Raw genomic sequence first — 18973 nt, 5'->3', positions numbered from 1 at the left:
TGTCAATACTCATATCAAATAAAATAGATTTCAAGCCAAAGTTAATCAAAAGGGATAAAGAGGGACATTACATACTGCTCAAGTGAACCATACACCAACAAGACATAACAATCATAAATATATATGCCCCAAACAATGGTGCAGCTATGTTCATCAAACAAACTCTTCTCAAGTTCAAGAGTCTAATAGACCACCATACAATAATCATGGGAGACTTCAACACACCTCTCTCACCACTGGACAGATCTTCCAAACAAAAGTTGAATAAGGAAACTATAGAACTCAATAACACAATTAATAACCTAGATTTAATTGACATATATAGAATATACCACCCAACATCAAGCAGTTACACTTTTTTTTCAGCAGCACATGGATCCTTCTCAAAAATAGATCATATATTATGTCACAGGGCAACTCTTAGACAATATAAAGGAGTAGAGATAATACCATGCATCTTATCTGATCATAATGGAATGAAACTGAAAATCAACGATAAAAGAAGGAAGGAAAAATCATGCATCACTTGGAGAATGAACAATAGGTTACTGAATGATCAATGGGTTATAGAAGACATCAAGGAGGAAATTAAAAAATTCTTAGAGATAAATGAAAACACAGACACAACATATTGGAATCTATGGGACACATTGAAAGCAGTTCTAAGAGGAAAATTCATTGCTTGGAGTTCATTCCTTAAAAAAAGAAAAAACCAACAAATAAATGATCTCATACTTCATCTCAAAATCCTAGAAAAAGAAGAGCAAAACAACAGCAAAAGAAGTAGAAGGCAAGAAACAATTAAAATCAGAGCTGAAATTAATGAAATCGAAACAAAAGAAACAATTGAAAAATTGACAAAACTAAAAGTTGGTTCTTTGAAAAAATAAATAAAATCGACAGACCCTTAGCCGTGCTAAGGAAGAGAAGAAGAGAGAGAACTCAAATTACTAGCATATGGGATGAAAAAGGCAATATCACAACAGACACTTCAGAAATACAGAAGATAATCAGAAATTATTTTGAATCCTTATACTCCAATAAATTAGAAGATAGTGAAGGCATCGATAAATTTCTTAAGTCATATGATCTACCCAGATTGAGTCAGGAGGATATAGACAACCTAAACAGACCAATATCAATTGAGGAAATAGAAGAAACCATCAAAAGACTACCAACTAAGAAAAGCCCAGGACTGGATGGGTATACAGCAGAGTTTTACAAAACCTTTAAAGAGGAACTAATACCAACACTTTTCAAGCTACTTCAGGAAATAGAAAAAGAGGGAGAACTTCCAAATTCATTCTACGAGGCCAACATCACCCTGATTCCTAAACCAGACAAAGACACTTCAAAGAAAGAAAACTACAGACCAATATCTCTAATGAACCTAGATGCAAAAATCCTCAATAAAATTCCGGCAAATCGGATACAAAAACATATCAAAAAAATTGTGCACTATGATCAAGTAGGATTCATCCCTGGGATGCAAGGCTGGTTCAATATACGGAAATCAATAAATGTTATTCACCACATCAATAGACTTAAAAATAAGAACCATATGATCATCTTGATAGATGCGGAAAAAGCATTCGACAAAGTACAGCATCCCTTTATGTTCAAAACTCTAGAAAAACTAGGGATAACAGGAACATACCTCAATATTGTAAAAGCAATCTATGCTAAGCCTCAGGCTAGCATCATTCTGAATGGAGAAAAACTGAAGGCATTCCCTCTAAAATCTGGAACAAGACAGGGATGCCCTCTCTCACCACTTCTGTTCAACATAGTTCTCAAAACACTGGCCAGAGCAATTAGACAGACGAAAGAAATTAAAGGCATAAAAATAGGAAAAGAAGAACTTAAATTATCACTATTTTCAGGTGACATGATTCTATACCTAGCAGACCCAAAAGGGTCTACAAAGAAACTATTAGAGCTAATAAATGAATTCAGCAAAGTGGCAGGATATAAAATCAACATGCATAAATCAAAGGCATTCCTGTATATCAGCGACAAATCCTCTGAAATGGAAATGAGGACAACCACTCCATTCACAATATCCTCAAAAAAAATAAAATACTTTGGAATCAACCTAAAAAGAGGTGAAAGGCTTATACAATGAAAATTACAGAACCCTAAAGAGAGAAATAGAAGAAGATCTTAGAAGATGGAAAAATATACCCTGTTCATGGATAGGCAGAACTAACATCATCAAAATGGCGATATTACCAAAAGTTCTCTATAGGTTTAATGCAATGCCAATCAAAATCCCAACAGCATTTCTTGTAGAAATAGAGAAAGCAATCATGAAATTCATATGGAAAAATAAAAGACCCAGAATAGCAAAAACAATGCTAAGCAGGAAGTGTGAATCAGGCGGTATAGCGATACCAGACTTCAAACTATACTACAGAGCAATAGTAACAAAAACTGGAAATCCATATGCAACAAAATGAAACTGAATCCCTTTCTCTCACCATGCACAAAAGTTAATTCAAAATGGATCAAGGAGCTTGATATCAAATCAGAGACACGCCGTCTGATAGAAGAAAAAGTTGGCTACGATCTACATACTGTGGAGTCGGGCTCCAAATTCCTCAATAGGACACCCATAGCACAAAAGTTAATAACTAGAATCAACAAATGGGACTTACTCAAACTAAAAAGTTTTTTCTCAGCAAAAGAAACAATACGAGAGGTAAATAGGGAGCCTACATCCTGGGAACAAATCTTTACTCCTCACACTTCAGATAGAGCCCTAATATCCAGAGTATACAAAGAACTCAAAAAATTAGACAATAAGAGAACAAACAACCCAATCAACAAATGGGCCAAGGACCTGAACAGACACTTCTCAGAGGAGGACATACCGTCAATCAACAAGTACATGAAAAAATGCTCAACATCTCTAGCTGTCAGAGAAATGCAAATCAAAACCACCCTAAGATACCATCTCACTCCAGTAAGATTGGCAGCCATTAGGAAGTCAAACAACAACAAGTGCTGGCGAGGATGTGGGGAAAAGGGTACACTTGTACATTGCTGGTGGGACTGCAGATTGGTGCAGCCAATTTGGAAAGCAGTATGGAGATTTCTTGGAAAGCTGGGAATGGAGCCACCATTTGACCCAGCTATTCCCCTTCTTGGTCTATTCCCTAAAGACCTAAAAAGAGCATGCTACAGGGACACTGCTACATCGATGTTCATAGCAGCACAGTTCACAATAGCAAGACTGTGGAACCAACCTAGATGCCCTTCAATAGACGAATGGATAAAAAAAATGTGGCATTTATACACAATGGAGTATTACTCTGCATTAAAAAATGACAAAATCATAGAATTTACAGGGAAATGGATGGCATTAGAGCAGATTATGCTAAGTGAAGCTAGCCAATCCCTAAAAAACAAATGCCAAATGTCTTCTTTGATATAAGGAGAGTAACTAAGAACAGAGCAGGGACGAAGAGCATGAGAAGAAGATTAACATTAAACTGGGATGAGAGGTGGGAGGGAAAGGGAGAGAGAAGGGAAATTGCATGGAAATGGAAGGAGACCCTCAGAGTTATACAAAATTACATACAAGAGGAAGTGAGGGGAAAGGGGAAAATAATACAAGGGGGACAAATGAATGACAGTAGAGGGGGTAGAGAGAGAAGAGGGGAGGGGAGGGGAGGGGAGGGGGGATAGTAGAGGATAGGAAAGGCAGCAGAATACAACAGACACTAGTATGGCAATATGTAAATCAATGGATGTGTAACTGATGTGATTCTGCAATCTGTATACGGGGTAAAAATGGGAGTTCATAGCCCACTTGAATCAAAGTGTGAAATATGATATATCAAGAACTATGTAATTTTTTGAACAACCAACAATAAAAAATTTTAAAAAAAGTATACACGTCAATTGTTTTCAGATTATGTGCAACTTATCACACAAATTTAGAACATCTTCATTGCCTCCAAAGGAAACCCCATACCTTTTAGCCATCATCCCCAAACCTCTCATCACCTCCTGCCCCAACCCAAAGCCTTAGCAGCCTCTGGTCTATTTTCTAACCCTACATATTTGCCCATTTTGGACATTTCATGGCAGCAGGATCATATCTAGGGAATCTTCCCTTCACCCACGCTTACCCCACCCTCTTACCCTGGCTGTAGAAGGCACAGGACATCAAGAGGAGCAGGAGCAGGCAGACCCCTGGACAGGTCCCAAGCTGGCGTTGTACCCTCTGGCTGCAATACCAGGACTAGGGGAAGGACCCGAAGCTGTTGGCCTGTAAAACAAAGTGTCCCAGGACCTAGGCACCAGGTGGGAGGTAGTCAGAATAAGCAAGGAAAGAGAGGAAGTGTTCAAGGACCAGAGATAAGGTGGGAGTCGCCGGAGAGCAGGAGTGAGAGGGGGTCGCCATCAGAGGGCACGGACGCTGGGATTTCAGAGCTGAATCAGTATATAGTGATGACAGTGTCCAAAAAGAGCGTCCATAGGGAAGGACATCAGAGGGGAGGGGAGGGGAGGGTGGTATTGGCCGAGGCCAACTCACAGAGGCAGGAAATAGATCAGGTGGGGGTGGGGCTGCGGGGACGGTAACTGCTAATGACTTCAGGACTTCTTTGGGGTGATGGAAATGTTCTGTAGTTAGTGTGGATGGCTGCACAATTCTGTTAATACACTAAAACCCTCTGAATTGGACATGTTCAGAGAGACTTTTATGGGTGTGGTTTTTATCTTGATTAATAGTTTTATCAAGAATGAAAGAAAGGCCCGGCACAGTGGCGCAAGCCTGTAATCCCAGTGACTCAGGCGGCTGAGGCAGAAGGATGGAAAGTTCAAAGCCAGTTTCAGCAATTTAGCGAGATGCTAAGCAACTCCGTGAGATCCTGTCTCTAATAAAATACAAAATAGGGCCAGGGATGTGGCTCAGTGGTCGAGTGCCCCTGAGTTCAATTCCCAGTAACCCCCCACTCCCCCAAAAACTGAAAGAAAAAAATAATAAGTGGGACTAGTTCACTACAGTCCAGGTATGATGGCAAAACCAGGCCTGGTTGTGAAGTGAAATTATAAAAATGTTATGGTAAGAAACCAAAGCCCGAGGAAGGGGTCAGTTCTCCCCTCTCACAGCCTTTCTCCAGGAAGCCCGATTGACCATGGGTCTGTAGATAACTTCCCCTGGGAGTCCTACTCTCCCCCTTTGCACCTGTGGAAGCTCAGGCCTCCTCAGAGGAGCCAGTTCTTCCCCTTGTCACACTCTTCTTCTGTAAACATGCTTCTGTCCAGAGAAACCCCAAGCACAACCTTACATCAGGCAGACTAGAAAATTTATGACACTAAATAGCCTGTAAATGTCTGAGAAACTGGATGGAGCTCAGGATTTGGAGTTTCGTTTTCCTCTGGGTCCGCCAGCGTTAAATAAAGTTTGGAGTTCTCCTCCTCTCTGAGTGCTGCTCTCTGCTCGGTTTCCCGAAGCGGGAGCCCAGAGGGCACAGGGGAAAGGTTAGGGAGGAAAGAGGGAAAGTGAGTCTGGGCAGGGGTGGGAGGGGTCAGGCTCAGCAGGACAGGAGGGATGAGGTCGGGTTCCAGAGCATAATCCAACAGGTCCCAGTGGTGGGAGGGACCTCGGCAGCTCAGGAAGTCCACCTGGCCCAGAGGTGGTGCCTGGAGGCCGCCCCAGTCCAGGTGACTGAAGGGAGGGGGCGGGGCACTCAGGGAGCCAGCCCTGGGAGATTCCTGGAGCGAGGCAGGAGTCTCCTCTGCTGCTGGGGACAGGGAGCTGGACTCCCCAGGCTTGAAGCTGGCCCCCAGATCTTGCACTTCAATTAGGAAGCCCCGTCCTGTGAATCCCCCAGGGAAAGATGGGGTTTGAAAAAGCCGAGAACCACCGCCTCCTGTCAGATTCTCTGTAGGAAAACAAGCCAGAGAAGGTTAGATAAATAAGCAAAGGGATCCAGAGCCGGGGGCCAGGCTGAGTGACTAGCTTCCTACCGATGTTGCTGGAGAGCTGTGAGCTGTTAAGTGAAAATAAGGACTATCAGAAACAGAAATAGCAAGCTGGTCATGCGCTGAGACACGTGTTTTGCTGAGCATCTGTATACTCGAGGCGTGGAGCATGGAATGCTGGACAGACTTGGCACTGCCCCCAGAGGCTGCTCGGCTGAGGTCTGTGTGGGGGTGGGGCTACCACTAAGCAAATAAGTACCGAGAACTTCATCGCTTCATTGGAAGCGTAGGAAGGATAAGGTAAGGAGAGGGGAGCTCGGGTTGTGTCTCACAGGAATGTCATCGAGCCTGGGGGTCAGAGCAAGTTTCACTGAGGAAATGACCCCAGAGGGGATGGGCTGTGGGGGATGGTGCCTACAAAGGCCCTGGCACAAGAAGGAGCTCTAAGGACCAGCTGGAGTTAACCTGCCAGAGGGGGAAGGTGGAGACAGCTGGAGAGGCAGGAAGAGCCAGACTGTGCAGGGCATTGTGGGCCACTTGGAGGATTCTGAGCCTTATCCCATGGGAAAGGAAAGCAGGAAACTTAGGGTGTAAGTGGGAGGTCCTTGAAGCAGCAGCAGGGGACAGTGGAGCAGAGTAGTTAAGAGCATGGACTCTGGAGTCAGATTGCCTAGGTTCAAATCCCAGGTCTGCCACCTATAGTCTGTGCAACCAAAGTCAGGTCAACTAACCTCTCTGTGCCTCGGTCTCCTGCCTTATAAAATAGGGTGGCTATGTATCATATCTACTTTATAGGGTTAGCATGAAGATTGATTGATTAAAGTGTCTGGCACACAGAGTGAGGAGGAATCGCTGTCATAAGTGGGCTTGACAGGAGCGTCCCTGGCTGGGGATGCTCCCCCATCTCCAGGCAGACATTCTGTCCGGGCTAAGAGCTATTGGCACCCAGGAGAGTTCTGGCTTCTGTAGTGGCTGCCACTTTGAAGACAAGGGTCTCTTGGCCTTGGTGACCGTTCTTCTTGCATTGTCCTCTGGTTCTGACCATCCTGTGAGCTGCAGGAGGATGGGGACATAACTCAGCACACACCCTCCAGCTCGGCAGGTGACCAGGTGAACGAGTGGCTGACTGGCTGGGTCTGTGACACACCTGGACTCGATGAGGGGGCTTCTGTTGGACCCTTTCCACTGGGGGAGTCAGTTCCCTGCAGCTGTAGGAGCCTGGGGATGGAGGAACACGTTTACTCTGCAGCCCCAAAGGAGGGCTCTTTGCTGGAGGTTGGGATCCTGGAAGCAGGAACTGAACCAGGAGGCAGGAAGCAGTCGCTCTAGAGACAGCGGCATGTCCTTTGCGCGATGATCTCACATTCTTACCAAAGCCCCCGGATGAGGGGGCCATTTCTTTCACTTGCTTCTGAAAGGGATGAGTGGTAGCTCCCAGCTGGGCTGGCGGAGCACCCATCCTGCCACGGGAAGGGCTGCTGGGGAGAACTGTGCTCTGGCCCCAGCAGGCTCCCCACCCCAGCCCCACCCAGCCCTGCTGCGACCTGTTCCTGAGAGGAGGCAGGGTCGCCCGGGAGCCCCTTCTCCCCACACGGTGCTGGGGAGGTGCTGCCTGAGCCCAGCCTCCTCTAGAGACTTTATTTTGGGAGGGTGCTGAGCTCAGCACAGCTGCAAGTGCAGCCAGACACAGGCACCCTCTGTCCCCAGCTGGCCTTTCGGAGCTGGCCTGGGGTGAGAAGCCCTCCCCCTCCCCGTGCAGCAGCCCCTCCTACACAGGGTCACCCTGTCCAACCGTATCCACCTTCAGATGGCCCAGAGGCTCTTCAGGTGGTGGAGGAACCGAGGGGCAAGCAAAGCAGCGTGGTCTGTGGGGACGCAGCCCAGCCAAGCCACAGTCCCTGCCCCCAGCCCCAAGCCTGAGGTACCAGCCCCCAGGGCCCAGGCCAGAGCCATACGTGGGGACTCTGTAAGCACTCCTCACAATGGGTTCTCTGGCCTGGTAGCCAGGACAAGAGTGACAACAAAGCCAGCCTTGCCAGGGGCGGAACCTCGGTCAGGACTGCAAACAGCCCAGCTTGGGGCAGGGCCAGGTCCTCCCAAGGTGCCCACTCGTCCATCCGTCCATCCATCCGGGTGAAGGATTAGCAGCTGGGGCCCAGCCAGTGTGGGTGGGGCTGCTCCCCAGCTCTGCCCTGCAGGTGGCCCTGGGGTGGGGGCTGGTCCGTGGGAACAGAGCCCCTGCAGAGGGTCCTGCTGCTCTAGTGGCTCTTTGTGTTCCAGGTGCCCCACGTTGGACAATGAAGCTGGCCACAGCAGCCCTGTTGCTGGGTTTCGTGATGGTGGCCGCTGGAGAGGAGGAGGAAGAAAACGACCCGTGTGTGTACGATAACCTGCCCTTCGAGGACACCGGGCTGTGCAAGTAAGTGGCCGGGCCAAGGCCACCAGGACAGGGCAGCACTGAGTCCAGGCTCTGTCCTCCCTTCTAGAGGACTGGAAGTGCAGCTGTTCCCTCAGGGGCCTTGGCAGCTGGCCTCACCCTCCCCTGGAATCAGAAGGGTTTTGTGGGCCCCGTGGGGTGTCTGGGCCTTATCCCAGGAGAAGAGGCACAGGGAATATGGGAGCCTCAGGGGAGGACCACAGAGCAGCGGCAGGGGACAGTGCCTCAGAGAAAGGCCCCCTCCTTGCAGCCCAGAGGGTCCCTCCCAGGCAGCCATTCCCGGCCAAGTGGGCATGTTGAGAGAAAATGGCATCAGGAAGAAGGCACGTGATCGGCCGCCTGTAATGGGCCACAGGTGTGTTTGGCCAGGGGCCCTGCTTTGGGGCGTGGGACCCCAGATGGAGCTTCAGCCCTTCCCAGGACACGGATTTCTCCCACTCTGGGTCTCACCGGGAGCTGCAGCTCAGCCCTCCTTACTGGCTCTGTGATGCGAAAAGTGAATCTCTATTTCCCCACACTCCTGGGTCCCCCTGAGGGCTCCCCGGGGCCATTTTGATGCCATGCCCTGTGGGGTCTGGTGGCTGAGGAAGGCACTGTCCACTGAGCCATCCCAGGAATGGGGGAGAGGGAGAGAGCACTGTGATTTCCTACTCCTCTTTGATGCCTTTGAATTTTTGTCACCATTTAGAACCATCTATAAATCTTCACCCTTAAAAAGTGATATAGTTGAATCCTAAAAAAGAAAAAAAAAAGTATGATCACACATATTTTGGTCATCTTAGCACATTTGAAAAAACCTTCATAAACAGCACTGCATGGACTCTTCTGCTGGGAGAAAGGAGGGAAATGAGGCTGCCTCCCTCTCACATTCCAGTTTCTTTGGCGATCTGCAGAGTGGCCCCAGGGACAGCAGGCTTCTGAGCCCCGTGCACACAAGGTCCAACCCCCATCAGCTGGGGGGTCAGCTGACCAGGCAAGGCAGGACCAGGCTAGGATCACGGGCCCCCTTGTTTCCCACACCCTGGAACACAAAAGAGATGGTAACATCTGCATGTCCCCTGGAGGTGGCCAGCGGGCGGTGGGGGGGGGGGCCAGGTCCTTTGATCTTCCCTGCTCGCTGATGACCCTGCCTGCTACTCCCTGAGGCACCTGCTATGTCAGACAGACACTGCCAGCACCTGGGCTCCTTGACATGCTTGACTGTCTCAGTTAACAAACAAAGGAGGAGTCACCCTCCCCACTTTGCAGAAGCAGGGACAGAGGAATCCATGTGCAGCTTGGGAGAGGCAGAGACCCCTTCCACCCCTGACCCCTGGCTCCTGCTCTTCCCCCTCCTATCTCTGGTGCTCCAACTGGAATAAAGGGGGCTCATTCTCAGGGCTCTGGGAAGACGCCAGCCACCCCCAGTTTGAAAACCATGGACTTAAAACACTGAGAGTGAATGCTGGGAAAATCATAAGCCATCCAGGCAAAGAGGAAGCTCAGTCCTCGTCACAGCTTGGAGCCTGTCACCTGTAAGAGAGGACCATGGGAATGAAGATGCTTCATGGTGGCCCCCGGGAGAGAGCAGCACCTCCCCGCAAATAATGGCAGCTGACGCCTAAATTTTCCCTGAAGAGCCCTGCCCTTCAGGAAGCGTACCCTGGTCTTCTTTGACATGGCCCATTGTTTCTAGTTCTGACCCAGTGGCTGCATAGAACAAGTAGGTGCTTCCTGCTGGTCTTTCTCTTTGGAGCTGGACACCATGTCCCCCTGTCCACCCAGCTCTTCACCCCACCTTCACTCCAGCCCTCAGTGCCTCCCAGGGGCCAAGGTTCCCAGCCTCCACTTTCAGGACGGGAGAGTGGAGGATGGGCCACTGTCACACCAAGGACCATGCGTGGTATTGGGGGCACCCACCAGAGCCCCCGCATGCCTCCTGAAGACAGCCTCATGTCCCATGGGCCTTCTTGTCACCCTTGCCGTCAGTCCATCCGGCTGCTCTAACAACGGAGCCTTAGACTGGGAAACTGATAAACAATGGAAATTCATTGCTCACAGGTTGGAGACTGGTGAATATAAGACCAAGGCGCCAGTGGATTTGGTGACTGGAGAGGGCCATTCTCTTCCTCAAGATGGCGCCTTATTCTGTCCCCAAGTGGCATAAAGGAAGGGCAGCTTCCTTTAACCTCTTTTATAAGGACACCAATCCCTCCTCATAAGAGTAACTAGGTCACCCACTAAGGCCCCACCTCTTGTTCCTATCACACGGGAGATTGAAGAGATGAGTCTGGCTGTGGCAGGGGACACCAGCCTTCCAACCAGGGCCCTGGTTTGGGGCAGGTGAGATCCTGAGCCCGTCCACTGGTTCAGCTGGAAAGCCACATTTCTCCAACCCAGTCCTTACCATGACAAAGAGCTGGGAGCGCTCCTCTAGCTCACGTGGAAGCTTGGAAGCCTGCAGGAATAAGAGACCAGCTCGGGAAGCCACATGGTGCAGAGAAAAGTGCCCTCGATAGTTCCCCCCAAACTTAGCAGCTGTAAGTGTCTTAGCCTCCACTTCTCTGGCCGCGGCTCAGCGGGCGCCACTGGCTCAGGGTCTCTCACGAGGCTGCAGTTCAAGCTGTTGTCTGGGATTCCGCAGTTCATCTGAGGGACCGACTGGTGGGGTGGGACGCTCTGTCCCCAGGCTCACTCAGCTGGTTGTACACGTTGGTCCTCTGTCATGTGGCGTCCTCCCAAGACCAACCCCCCACTCCAGGAAGTATCAGATTGAGAGAGAGAGAGAGACCTTGTGAGAGAGGGACCCCAAAGAGAAGCCAGTCTTCTGACATAATCCTGGAAAAGAGTGCACGTCGCTTCTGCCATATTTTCTTCGTTAGACATAAGTCCACTAGGTCCAGCCCACTCTCAGGGGAAGGGACTACACAGGGTGCAAATAGCAGGACATGGGGCCATTGGGGCCCTCCTAGAGACGGCCCACCACCTTTCCCTTCCCCCCCTCGGCTCACCAACATGCGACCCTTGTGAATCACTTCTTTTTCTATGAGCCCCGGTCTCCCAGTCTGGGAGAGGAGAATGATAATCATCGCTTGGAGGCATCACTGAGTCAAGTAAGATAAGCACACAAGATGCTTGAAGGGGCGTGGCCCAAAAGTCCCATTCCCTTTTCTCAGGGTCCCTTATGCAGCCCTAGCTGATGGCAAAGGGAGGGCCCTATTCTCTTGGGTGCCTCTAGGCCTTGTCAAGGGGATCAGGAGAGTCCCCATATCTCAGGATGGAAATTGGAACATGTCCCCTGTGAGGTAAACCACAGGTAGCAAGGGTGTTGCACATAATGCAGTCACCACTGCAAATGTAATAAATTTGCCTTCAGGGTCTTTATCCCAAGCTTTTTTTTTTTTTTTTTTTTTGGTGGTGCTGGGGATTGAACCCAGGGCCTTTTGCATGCGAGGCAAACACTCTACCAACTGAGCTATCCCCAGCCCAATATCCCAAGCTTTTGATAAAGCAACTAAATGGCACAGAGGCCTGCCTGTGCTCCTTGACACAGCCTCCCATGTGGAACAACATGTCCTCTTCATCGCTGGCTGGCAGCACCCCCACAGATGTGATGGGCAGGGTCAGAAACACAAATCTAATTCTTGGTCCCGGGCATGTCCTCTGTCCCATCAGGACACTCTCTAGCCTCAGGCCTACTCACCAAACATCAATTTGCTGATTTCGTGTTTGTTTGTTTGTTTATGGTCTTGAGGTTCAATTCAGGGATGCTCCACCACTGAGCCTAATCCCCAGCCCTTTCTAGTTTTCATTTTGAGAAAGGGTCTCCTAAAGGGCCCAGGCTGGCCTTGAATTTCAAAATCCTCCCTCAGCCTCCTGAGTTGCTGGGATTACAGGCCTGCGGGGGCCCCCACTCCTGGCTGCTGATTTTGTTTAACTATGTTAACACGTGCGGCGATTTTACTGGAATTAAGAGGGGTGAATGGCTACCTCCCACTCACCTCTTCCCTACTGGGTCAGTTTTTCCCCAGTCTGTACTGTGTGTTGATGGTCCATCCCTCTGTCCATGGAGGGTCCCTTCCACCTGCCTCACATCTTGCTGGCTCCAGTGATCAGGAGCTACAGCAGAAACATCCAGATGATCCCTAAAAGGCTATAATGAAGATAATGGAGAACCTATCCCCTAAGACTCCAAAAGCTGCAGATGCCATCCAAAAGGAATTGCTGCAAAGGAGCCAAGAGTCAGCCTAAACAATGAGCAAGCTCCATTGGCGTAGGTCCACCCCTGTGTCTGAGGCCTTGGCCCACCGAAGCAGCCTGCATCCACTCCTGCTGGGCTCAGCTGCCTCTGCCCTCCGTCACCTCTGGTCACCTCTGGATCTACTGGGAAGGTGGGAGGCAGACAGCGGAAGGGCGGGGCAGGGCTGTCCTCCCAGTCCCAGCCTCTGGAGCTCTTTCTCCAGAACTGTTCCCCAAATTATATTCTGGGTGCCCCAGTGAGAGGCATCACCCCCAAAAAGGCACGGTGGACAGCAGTGCCACTGTCCAGCTGGGCAGCAGCTCAGCCACACTGGGCTGCTAGAAAAGGTGGGGGACCAGGAACACCTACCTACTCTGTACCTCCCCCAAGAGGAGACCCAGGTCTTGGTGCAAAAACTAGCACAAGGGTAAGGAAGAAGGACAAGTTACAAAAAAAATTGGTACCAAGATTTTTAAAAATATCTATTTGAAATCTGGCTTAGATTTCTGGGTTCAAGTGTAGGTGAGTCGCAAGGCCAAGCAGGAGAAGCCACAAATCAGTCACGTCTGTCCTAAGCTGCTGCTGCTCTTTGTTCTGCGTCGTATTTTCTTCCTTTTGGGAAGTCAGATGCTCAGAATCTCTGAGCCATTCAGGTTCTTCTTCTCAGGAAGAAAATAAGTAGATGGTCTCTGAGTGATGGGATGTTTTATCCACTGAGAGACATTTGCATTTTGAAAGCCTGGGGTCTGGGTGATGCTTCGCCTGAAGACATGGGTTATTTAAGTAATGGTGGGAGTTTTAGGCATGGGGAGTTCTTGATTGTTTAGGAGAGAGGGAAGGTCTTTGTCCATGAAAGAGGCTGTGCTGAATTGCTGAACCTTTCTCTCTGAACTAAGAACATTCCTGAAGAGCAGTGCATATTGTCCTTATAAACCCAGTCCTATTTTAAATTCACTGGCCAAGTTTGCCTGAGAATGTACAGTTGGCCCTCTGTATCCATGGGTTCTGTATCCATGGATTCAGCCAACCACACATCGAAAATATTTGGAAAAGAATTGCATCTGCACTGAACATGTGCTGATGCTTTTTTTGGTGATCATTCCCTAGACAATGCAGTGTAACTACTATTTGCACAACATTTACATTGTATTAGATGTAAGTAATCTGGAGGCGACACAAAGTACGGAGGTTACATGCAAATATTACGCTGTTTTAGGGTGTAAGATATTTAACATTTTACAGGTTCTGTGCATAGGTTATATGCAGATATCACACCATTTTATATTAGGGCTTGTGCATCCAAGGATTTTGGTGTCCATGGAAGGTCCTAGAATCTATCCCCAAAGGATACCAAGAGATGACTGCAGATTCTTCTTGGGGGTAGACGCTGATGATGGTCAGTTCCTCTGACCACTCGGCTGTGCTGGACTCTGCTGTAAATGCCGACACTATCTGACTTTTCCCACCAGTCCTGTGAGGCAGGTTCTATTAGTATCCCCTTTTACAGGTGAGGGGACTGAGCCACAAAGAGGCCAAGTGACTCTTGGGGTCACTCAGCTAGTTAGTGGCAGATTTGGAATTTAAACCCATTTGACTTTACCTTCCAATAATGTTAGCCTGCAACCTCATGGACCCCTAGGACCCTGACATGGTTTGACCACCTCCCTCTCTCCATAGGGGCCTTGATGTTTTCTACCCAGAGGTGGGAAATGTCGCCTGCATGTTTATTCCTGACTGCAACAACTTCAGGCATAAGATCACCTACTGGATAGAGCCAATCGTCAAGTTCCCCAGAGCCCTTGAAGTGAGTGAGTTGGGCTGGCTGCAGGGGGTCTGGGGGTCTTGACTTCTTCCTGAGCTCCCTCTGCTGTGGGACTTGAAGCCACATGCAGAGCCATCAGGGTTGGGTCTGCTGGTGCCAGAAGGCTGTTGCTATGAGGCTGTGCCTTCCCTATAGTGGCCCGGTGGCCTAGGGACAGAGTGGGGTGGGGAGGCCTGCAGACTGGACCCTTGGCAATGCCGTGCATCTTGATGCTTGGTTGTCACAGTAGGAGACAGGCTCTTCTTGTGCCCAGTCACCTGAAGTAGAAGATCAAAGTGTTTTAGGAATTGCAAGTGATTATTTCTTATTTCTTTCCCTGGGGAGTGATCAGTCCCATCCCGTCGTGGAAGCTTCCCTGTGCTTGGAGCTCTGGTGAGGTGGGGAAAGGCAGTGGAAGTGGGAAGTGGGGCTGTGGCTCCCAGCGGTCACGCCATGTCCCCGGGAGGCTGCTCCGGTCTTCTGAGCAATTTCTTTCTCTCTCGACTCCTGGGCTCACCTCTTGCTCTCTGCTGTTTTGCTAGTGTCAACAGGGACACAAGGACTATGATGTGTCCAGGACACAGGTCACTAACAGGATGAGACACAGGGATTGTGGCTAGGATGTGATTGTCATTTCTATGCAATGTGCTGGGAAGCACAAGGGTTGCTTCCTCTCTCCTGGTGCAGCCTGGCGGCCCCACACTCCCCTGGTCAGGCCTGACAGTGGCCAAGCCAGGCCCAGCAAGGAGCAAGCTGGAGAGAGCAGCGTCACATGGTTGAGGCGTCTTCGTTTGTCCAAGTGTCTGTCACTATCAGGGAACTAGTATGTTTCACAGCTTATGTGGCTAATGTCGGGAAGCTTCACTGATGGGTCCTGTTGGCAACTGTGACGAACGTCCTTTTACTCTGGAAGGCTGAGCAAGCAGGCACACACACGCACACACACACCTGCACACACATTGTCCCTCCTTCCTGGAGACCCTCAACCAGGCCACACCGTGGACAACCAAGAGGAGCACAGAACAGAAGGCTGCTGTGCTTCTAGCTCCTGGGACAGGGTGGAGGGCCACGAAAGCAGGGCAGGTACCCAGTTCCTTAGGGACAAGTATATGCTCTCCCATGGGACAGGACTCATGACTCTCCCATTAATTCCCTTGTCCTGGGGTTTTCACTTGCAGGGCCCCAGGAGGTCAGGCCAGATGCTTTCCCAATGATATCCCAGGATCAAATCTCCCAGGCTCCATTCCCTGAGCGGCTGTTGCCCAATATGTCCACTAGATGGCAGTATAGACTTTTCTAGCTCCTGGAGTCCCTCCTGGGAGGGATTTGAAGACCGCTGGGGAAGTCCTGGGTTTGGGGTTTTGAGGATGGGATTGTCCTGAGGTATGGACACAACAGAGAAGACACTGCATCTGTCACACCCTGAAATGAAATCTTTCACTGTCAAAAAACCCATCCTGTCTCAGCCCAGGGCTAGGTGGGACAGAAAACTGGTCTAGAGTTATGGAAGACAGAGGGCTGTGTCTGACAGAGCCCAGGAGAATAAAGACTTTGTGAAGGAAGGTTTGGTTAAAGCAGTGGGCAGACGAAAAAGTAGTATCCTATTCCCACAGCACTATGGTTTACAGAAATGTAACAGACTATGAGAAGGCAAAGTCGGTGACAAGCTGCCCTTCATTGAGTGCCACTTTAGACTGGTTGTTATTCATGTTGTCATTTCACTCAATTCTCTCATCAAGTCTGCAAGCTAAGTATTTCTTTAGTCAAGATTGATAGTGACAAGTGGCAAAAATCCAACTCAAACTGGTTGAAGTCAAAAGAAAGGGGAGAACTTGCTAATAAAAAACTAAACAAACAAAAAAACCCTCCAGACATAACTTTCAGGTCTGGTTGGATCTAGGTGCTCTAACTATGTCACAGGGATCTTTCCATCCATGTCTTGACTCTGCTTTTCTCTCTGCTATTTTTACTTATAAATAGACTCTTTCCTTCGATGACAAAAATGGCCCCAATAGCCTTAGGCTGAAGTTTGACCAGTTTATCAATCCCAGTGGGAAAAGATGGATTCTTTCCAACCATTGAAAGTCCCAGGATCTGTCCTGCTTGGATCACACGCCCACCCCTGAACCAAATGGTGACTCTGGGCAGCCCCAGCGAGCAGAAGAGGGTGGTTCTGCTGCGGGAGCACCAGGTGCTGCCTGTGCGAAGGGTCAGGCGGGGAAGCAGCGGTTCCGGGGGAAGTAAGGGGCCTGGCCAGGGCAGTGCTGGACCGAGGCCTGCCCAGCTTCAGAGCCCACGGGCCTGAGCAGTGGACCCTGCAAGGTCCGCTGAAGCCGAGCAGAGCTGGCAGAGCTGGCAGAGCTGGGGGCTTGCTGGAGGGAAGCCTCCCCTGGTCAGTGTGGGAGGGGGATGGAGGAACCTGGGGCTGGAGCTTCCTCAAGGGCTCCAGGGGACAAACCTGCCCTTAGAGAGGACGCAGGTACACCCTGGGAACAGGGTTCCTCAAAAATGGGACAGGAGAGGGGAGGAACCCCAGTCCTCCAGAGAAGGAGGAAGCCATTTCCACAGGGCCCTGGCCTGAGGGAGGAAGGCAAGAGTGGGTGACTGGCTAAATGGGTCAGCGCCTTGTTTCCAAGGTGATTAAAACCGTGCCACCAAGGCCTCAACTGCCAGTGGACAGGCCGAGGGTGCCCCCCAAGCAAGGCCCGAGGCCCTGGCAGGAGGGGTGCAGTGGGCGTGGGGCAGCCTCCACGCCCTGGCCCAGGCTGCTCACCCGCCTGTGGGCCCTCCTCCCATCCTGAATCCTCCTCCTCCTCCTCCAGGACCCCTTTGCTGACTGCCCCTCTCTGGGCCTGGCCCCCACCCCTGGCTGATGGCTTCTTGCTAAGACTTTTCAGTGTCTCCTGCCCGCTAAACAGGGTGTTGGCTTTGTTCTGTCCTGCCCATTCCTGTCCTGCCATTGCCCATTCGTGTCCCTCACAGCTGCAACCACTTTGTAAACACTAGGAGAGCGAGGAGGCCGGTGGGCGTTTCCTGGAATCACCCACAGCTCCTGCCAGCATCGCAGGTCCCATGCTGGGCCACAGGGCGAGTGAGTGCACGGATGAGTGAATGGATGGTGGGAAGAATGGACCAGTGAGTGGCAGGTATAAGGACCCCTCCCAGAGTGCAAGCCCCCAGCTGTGTAAGCCCCAGGTTGGTTGTTTAAGCTTCCAGGAGTCCTGGGCATGTGCAGGAAAGCTGCTGAGCCCAGTGGACCTCAGACAGCGGGCAGCACAGAGGTGGAGCTGGGGCTTGGAAAGGAAAACCAAGGAGGGAAAGAGAGGAGGGGGTGGGGGTAGTGCTGGGAGCAGAGCCGGCAAAGTCATGCTTCTTGAGCACCGAGGCTGGGAGCTGGGCGCTGCGGAAGTTAAGTGGAAGCTTTTCTCCTCCTGAGCGCTGACAAACATTAAGAGGCCAACATTTTAAATGCATCCCGTCCTTAAAGCCAACGAAAACTGAAAGGACCCTGAGAAGTGTCTTGACTGGGGCTTATTCTTCACCTTAAATTTAACCAGCTGGAATCCTTTTGAAGGGAAGAAATTGCCGTTAAGTGGGGAACGTGCACGCATTAGAGGGAAGGAACAAAAGCCACAGCGCTCTGTCCTGTTGTCCTTCAGGTTTCTAATCAGGCGCCAGAAAGCAGGTGTCCCTGCGCGTCCCAGGCTGGGCAAGTGCATCTCCCGCCCCTGCTGCAGCTGCGCGTGTTGCTGCCCCCTAGCGGCCGTACAAATTTCAACACCAAATCGGGAGCAGAGGAGGCGCCCAGGTCCTCCGCTGGGCAAGCGCTCGGCAAGCGCTCGGCAAGCACTCTACCAGTGAGCTACAGGGTTTCACTAAGTTGCCCAGGCTGCCCTGAGCATGTGATCCCCCTGCCTCCTCTTGAGTAGCTGGGATTACAGGGTGCACGCCAGCCACTTCTTAAACACCAATTTTTAGAGGCTGGAGATATGGAGACCTACCTACAGAGTGGGGAGTCAGAGGCTCCTCTCTGAAGCAGACCCCAAGCTCACCAGCGCAAGCAGGAAAATGAGGGCTGCTGCTGCTGCCACAGAATAATGGACCCTGTCAGGACACTGGGCTTCTGATGCCCATGTGGTTTCAGGAGAGCAGCCCCTGGTGGCTGCAGCAGATCCCTGGGCTGGGGGCAGGTCTTCCTTGCAGAGGGAGAGAGTGATACATGTGGCCCTCAAAAGCAGGTGTTTGCTTAGGGCACTGCAGTCACAAATGACTTGGCATTACTCACGCTGGCACCACACGCCTGGCCCCCTGGACACACTGTCAATCCAAGGATAAAAGACACCATTACAGAGTTTCCAGGATGCTGGGGGGAGAGACAGGTAGCTGGCAAACAGAGAGTCACAGGGTGTCCGTGAGCCAAAACCTGGCAAGGGACAGGCACACAGGGGTCAGGATGGCTAGGGGAGGGATGAGGCTTGGGAGAGGGCAGGGCCACACCACAAGGAGATAGAAAGCTGGGAGCCCCAGCGTGGTACATGGGTTGTAACTGAAGTCAGGTGGGTGGGGGTGGGGTCACCAT

At 50.5% G+C, this 18973-nt stretch overlaps 1 protein-coding gene and 1 non-coding gene across 2 annotated transcripts in view; one reads left to right on the top strand and one right to left on the bottom strand.

The window, feature by feature from the left end:
- Positions 1-5147: 5147 nt before the first annotated feature.
- Positions 5148-18973, top strand: part of Pebp4 (phosphatidylethanolamine binding protein 4) — a 194687-nt gene continuing 180861 nt past the window's right edge. The window contains exons 1-4 of the mRNA XM_058580428.1: positions 5148-5151; positions 5596-5676; positions 8218-8356; positions 14271-14397. Coding sequence (XP_058436411.1) covers positions 5148-5151; positions 5596-5676; positions 8218-8356; positions 14271-14397 — 351 coding nt within the window. The remainder of the gene's footprint in view (positions 5152-5595; positions 5677-8217; positions 8357-14270; positions 14398-18973) is intronic.
- Trnaa-cgc (transfer RNA alanine (anticodon CGC)) lies at positions 11766-11834 on the bottom strand. Its single transcript has one exon. It is a non-coding gene; the product is annotated as a tRNA-Ala (tRNA).

The sequence above is a fragment of the Marmota monax genome, unplaced genomic scaffold, assembly GCF_021218885.2.
Source record: "Marmota monax isolate L192 unplaced genomic scaffold, Marmota_monax_Labrador192_F-V1.1 WCK01_AAM20220418_F8-fsc00040, whole genome shotgun sequence".
Taxonomy (NCBI): Eukaryota; Metazoa; Chordata; class Mammalia; order Rodentia; family Sciuridae; genus Marmota; species Marmota monax.
The sequence above is the reverse complement of the archived record's forward strand: the minus strand, read 5'-3'. Positions and strand labels throughout refer to the sequence as shown.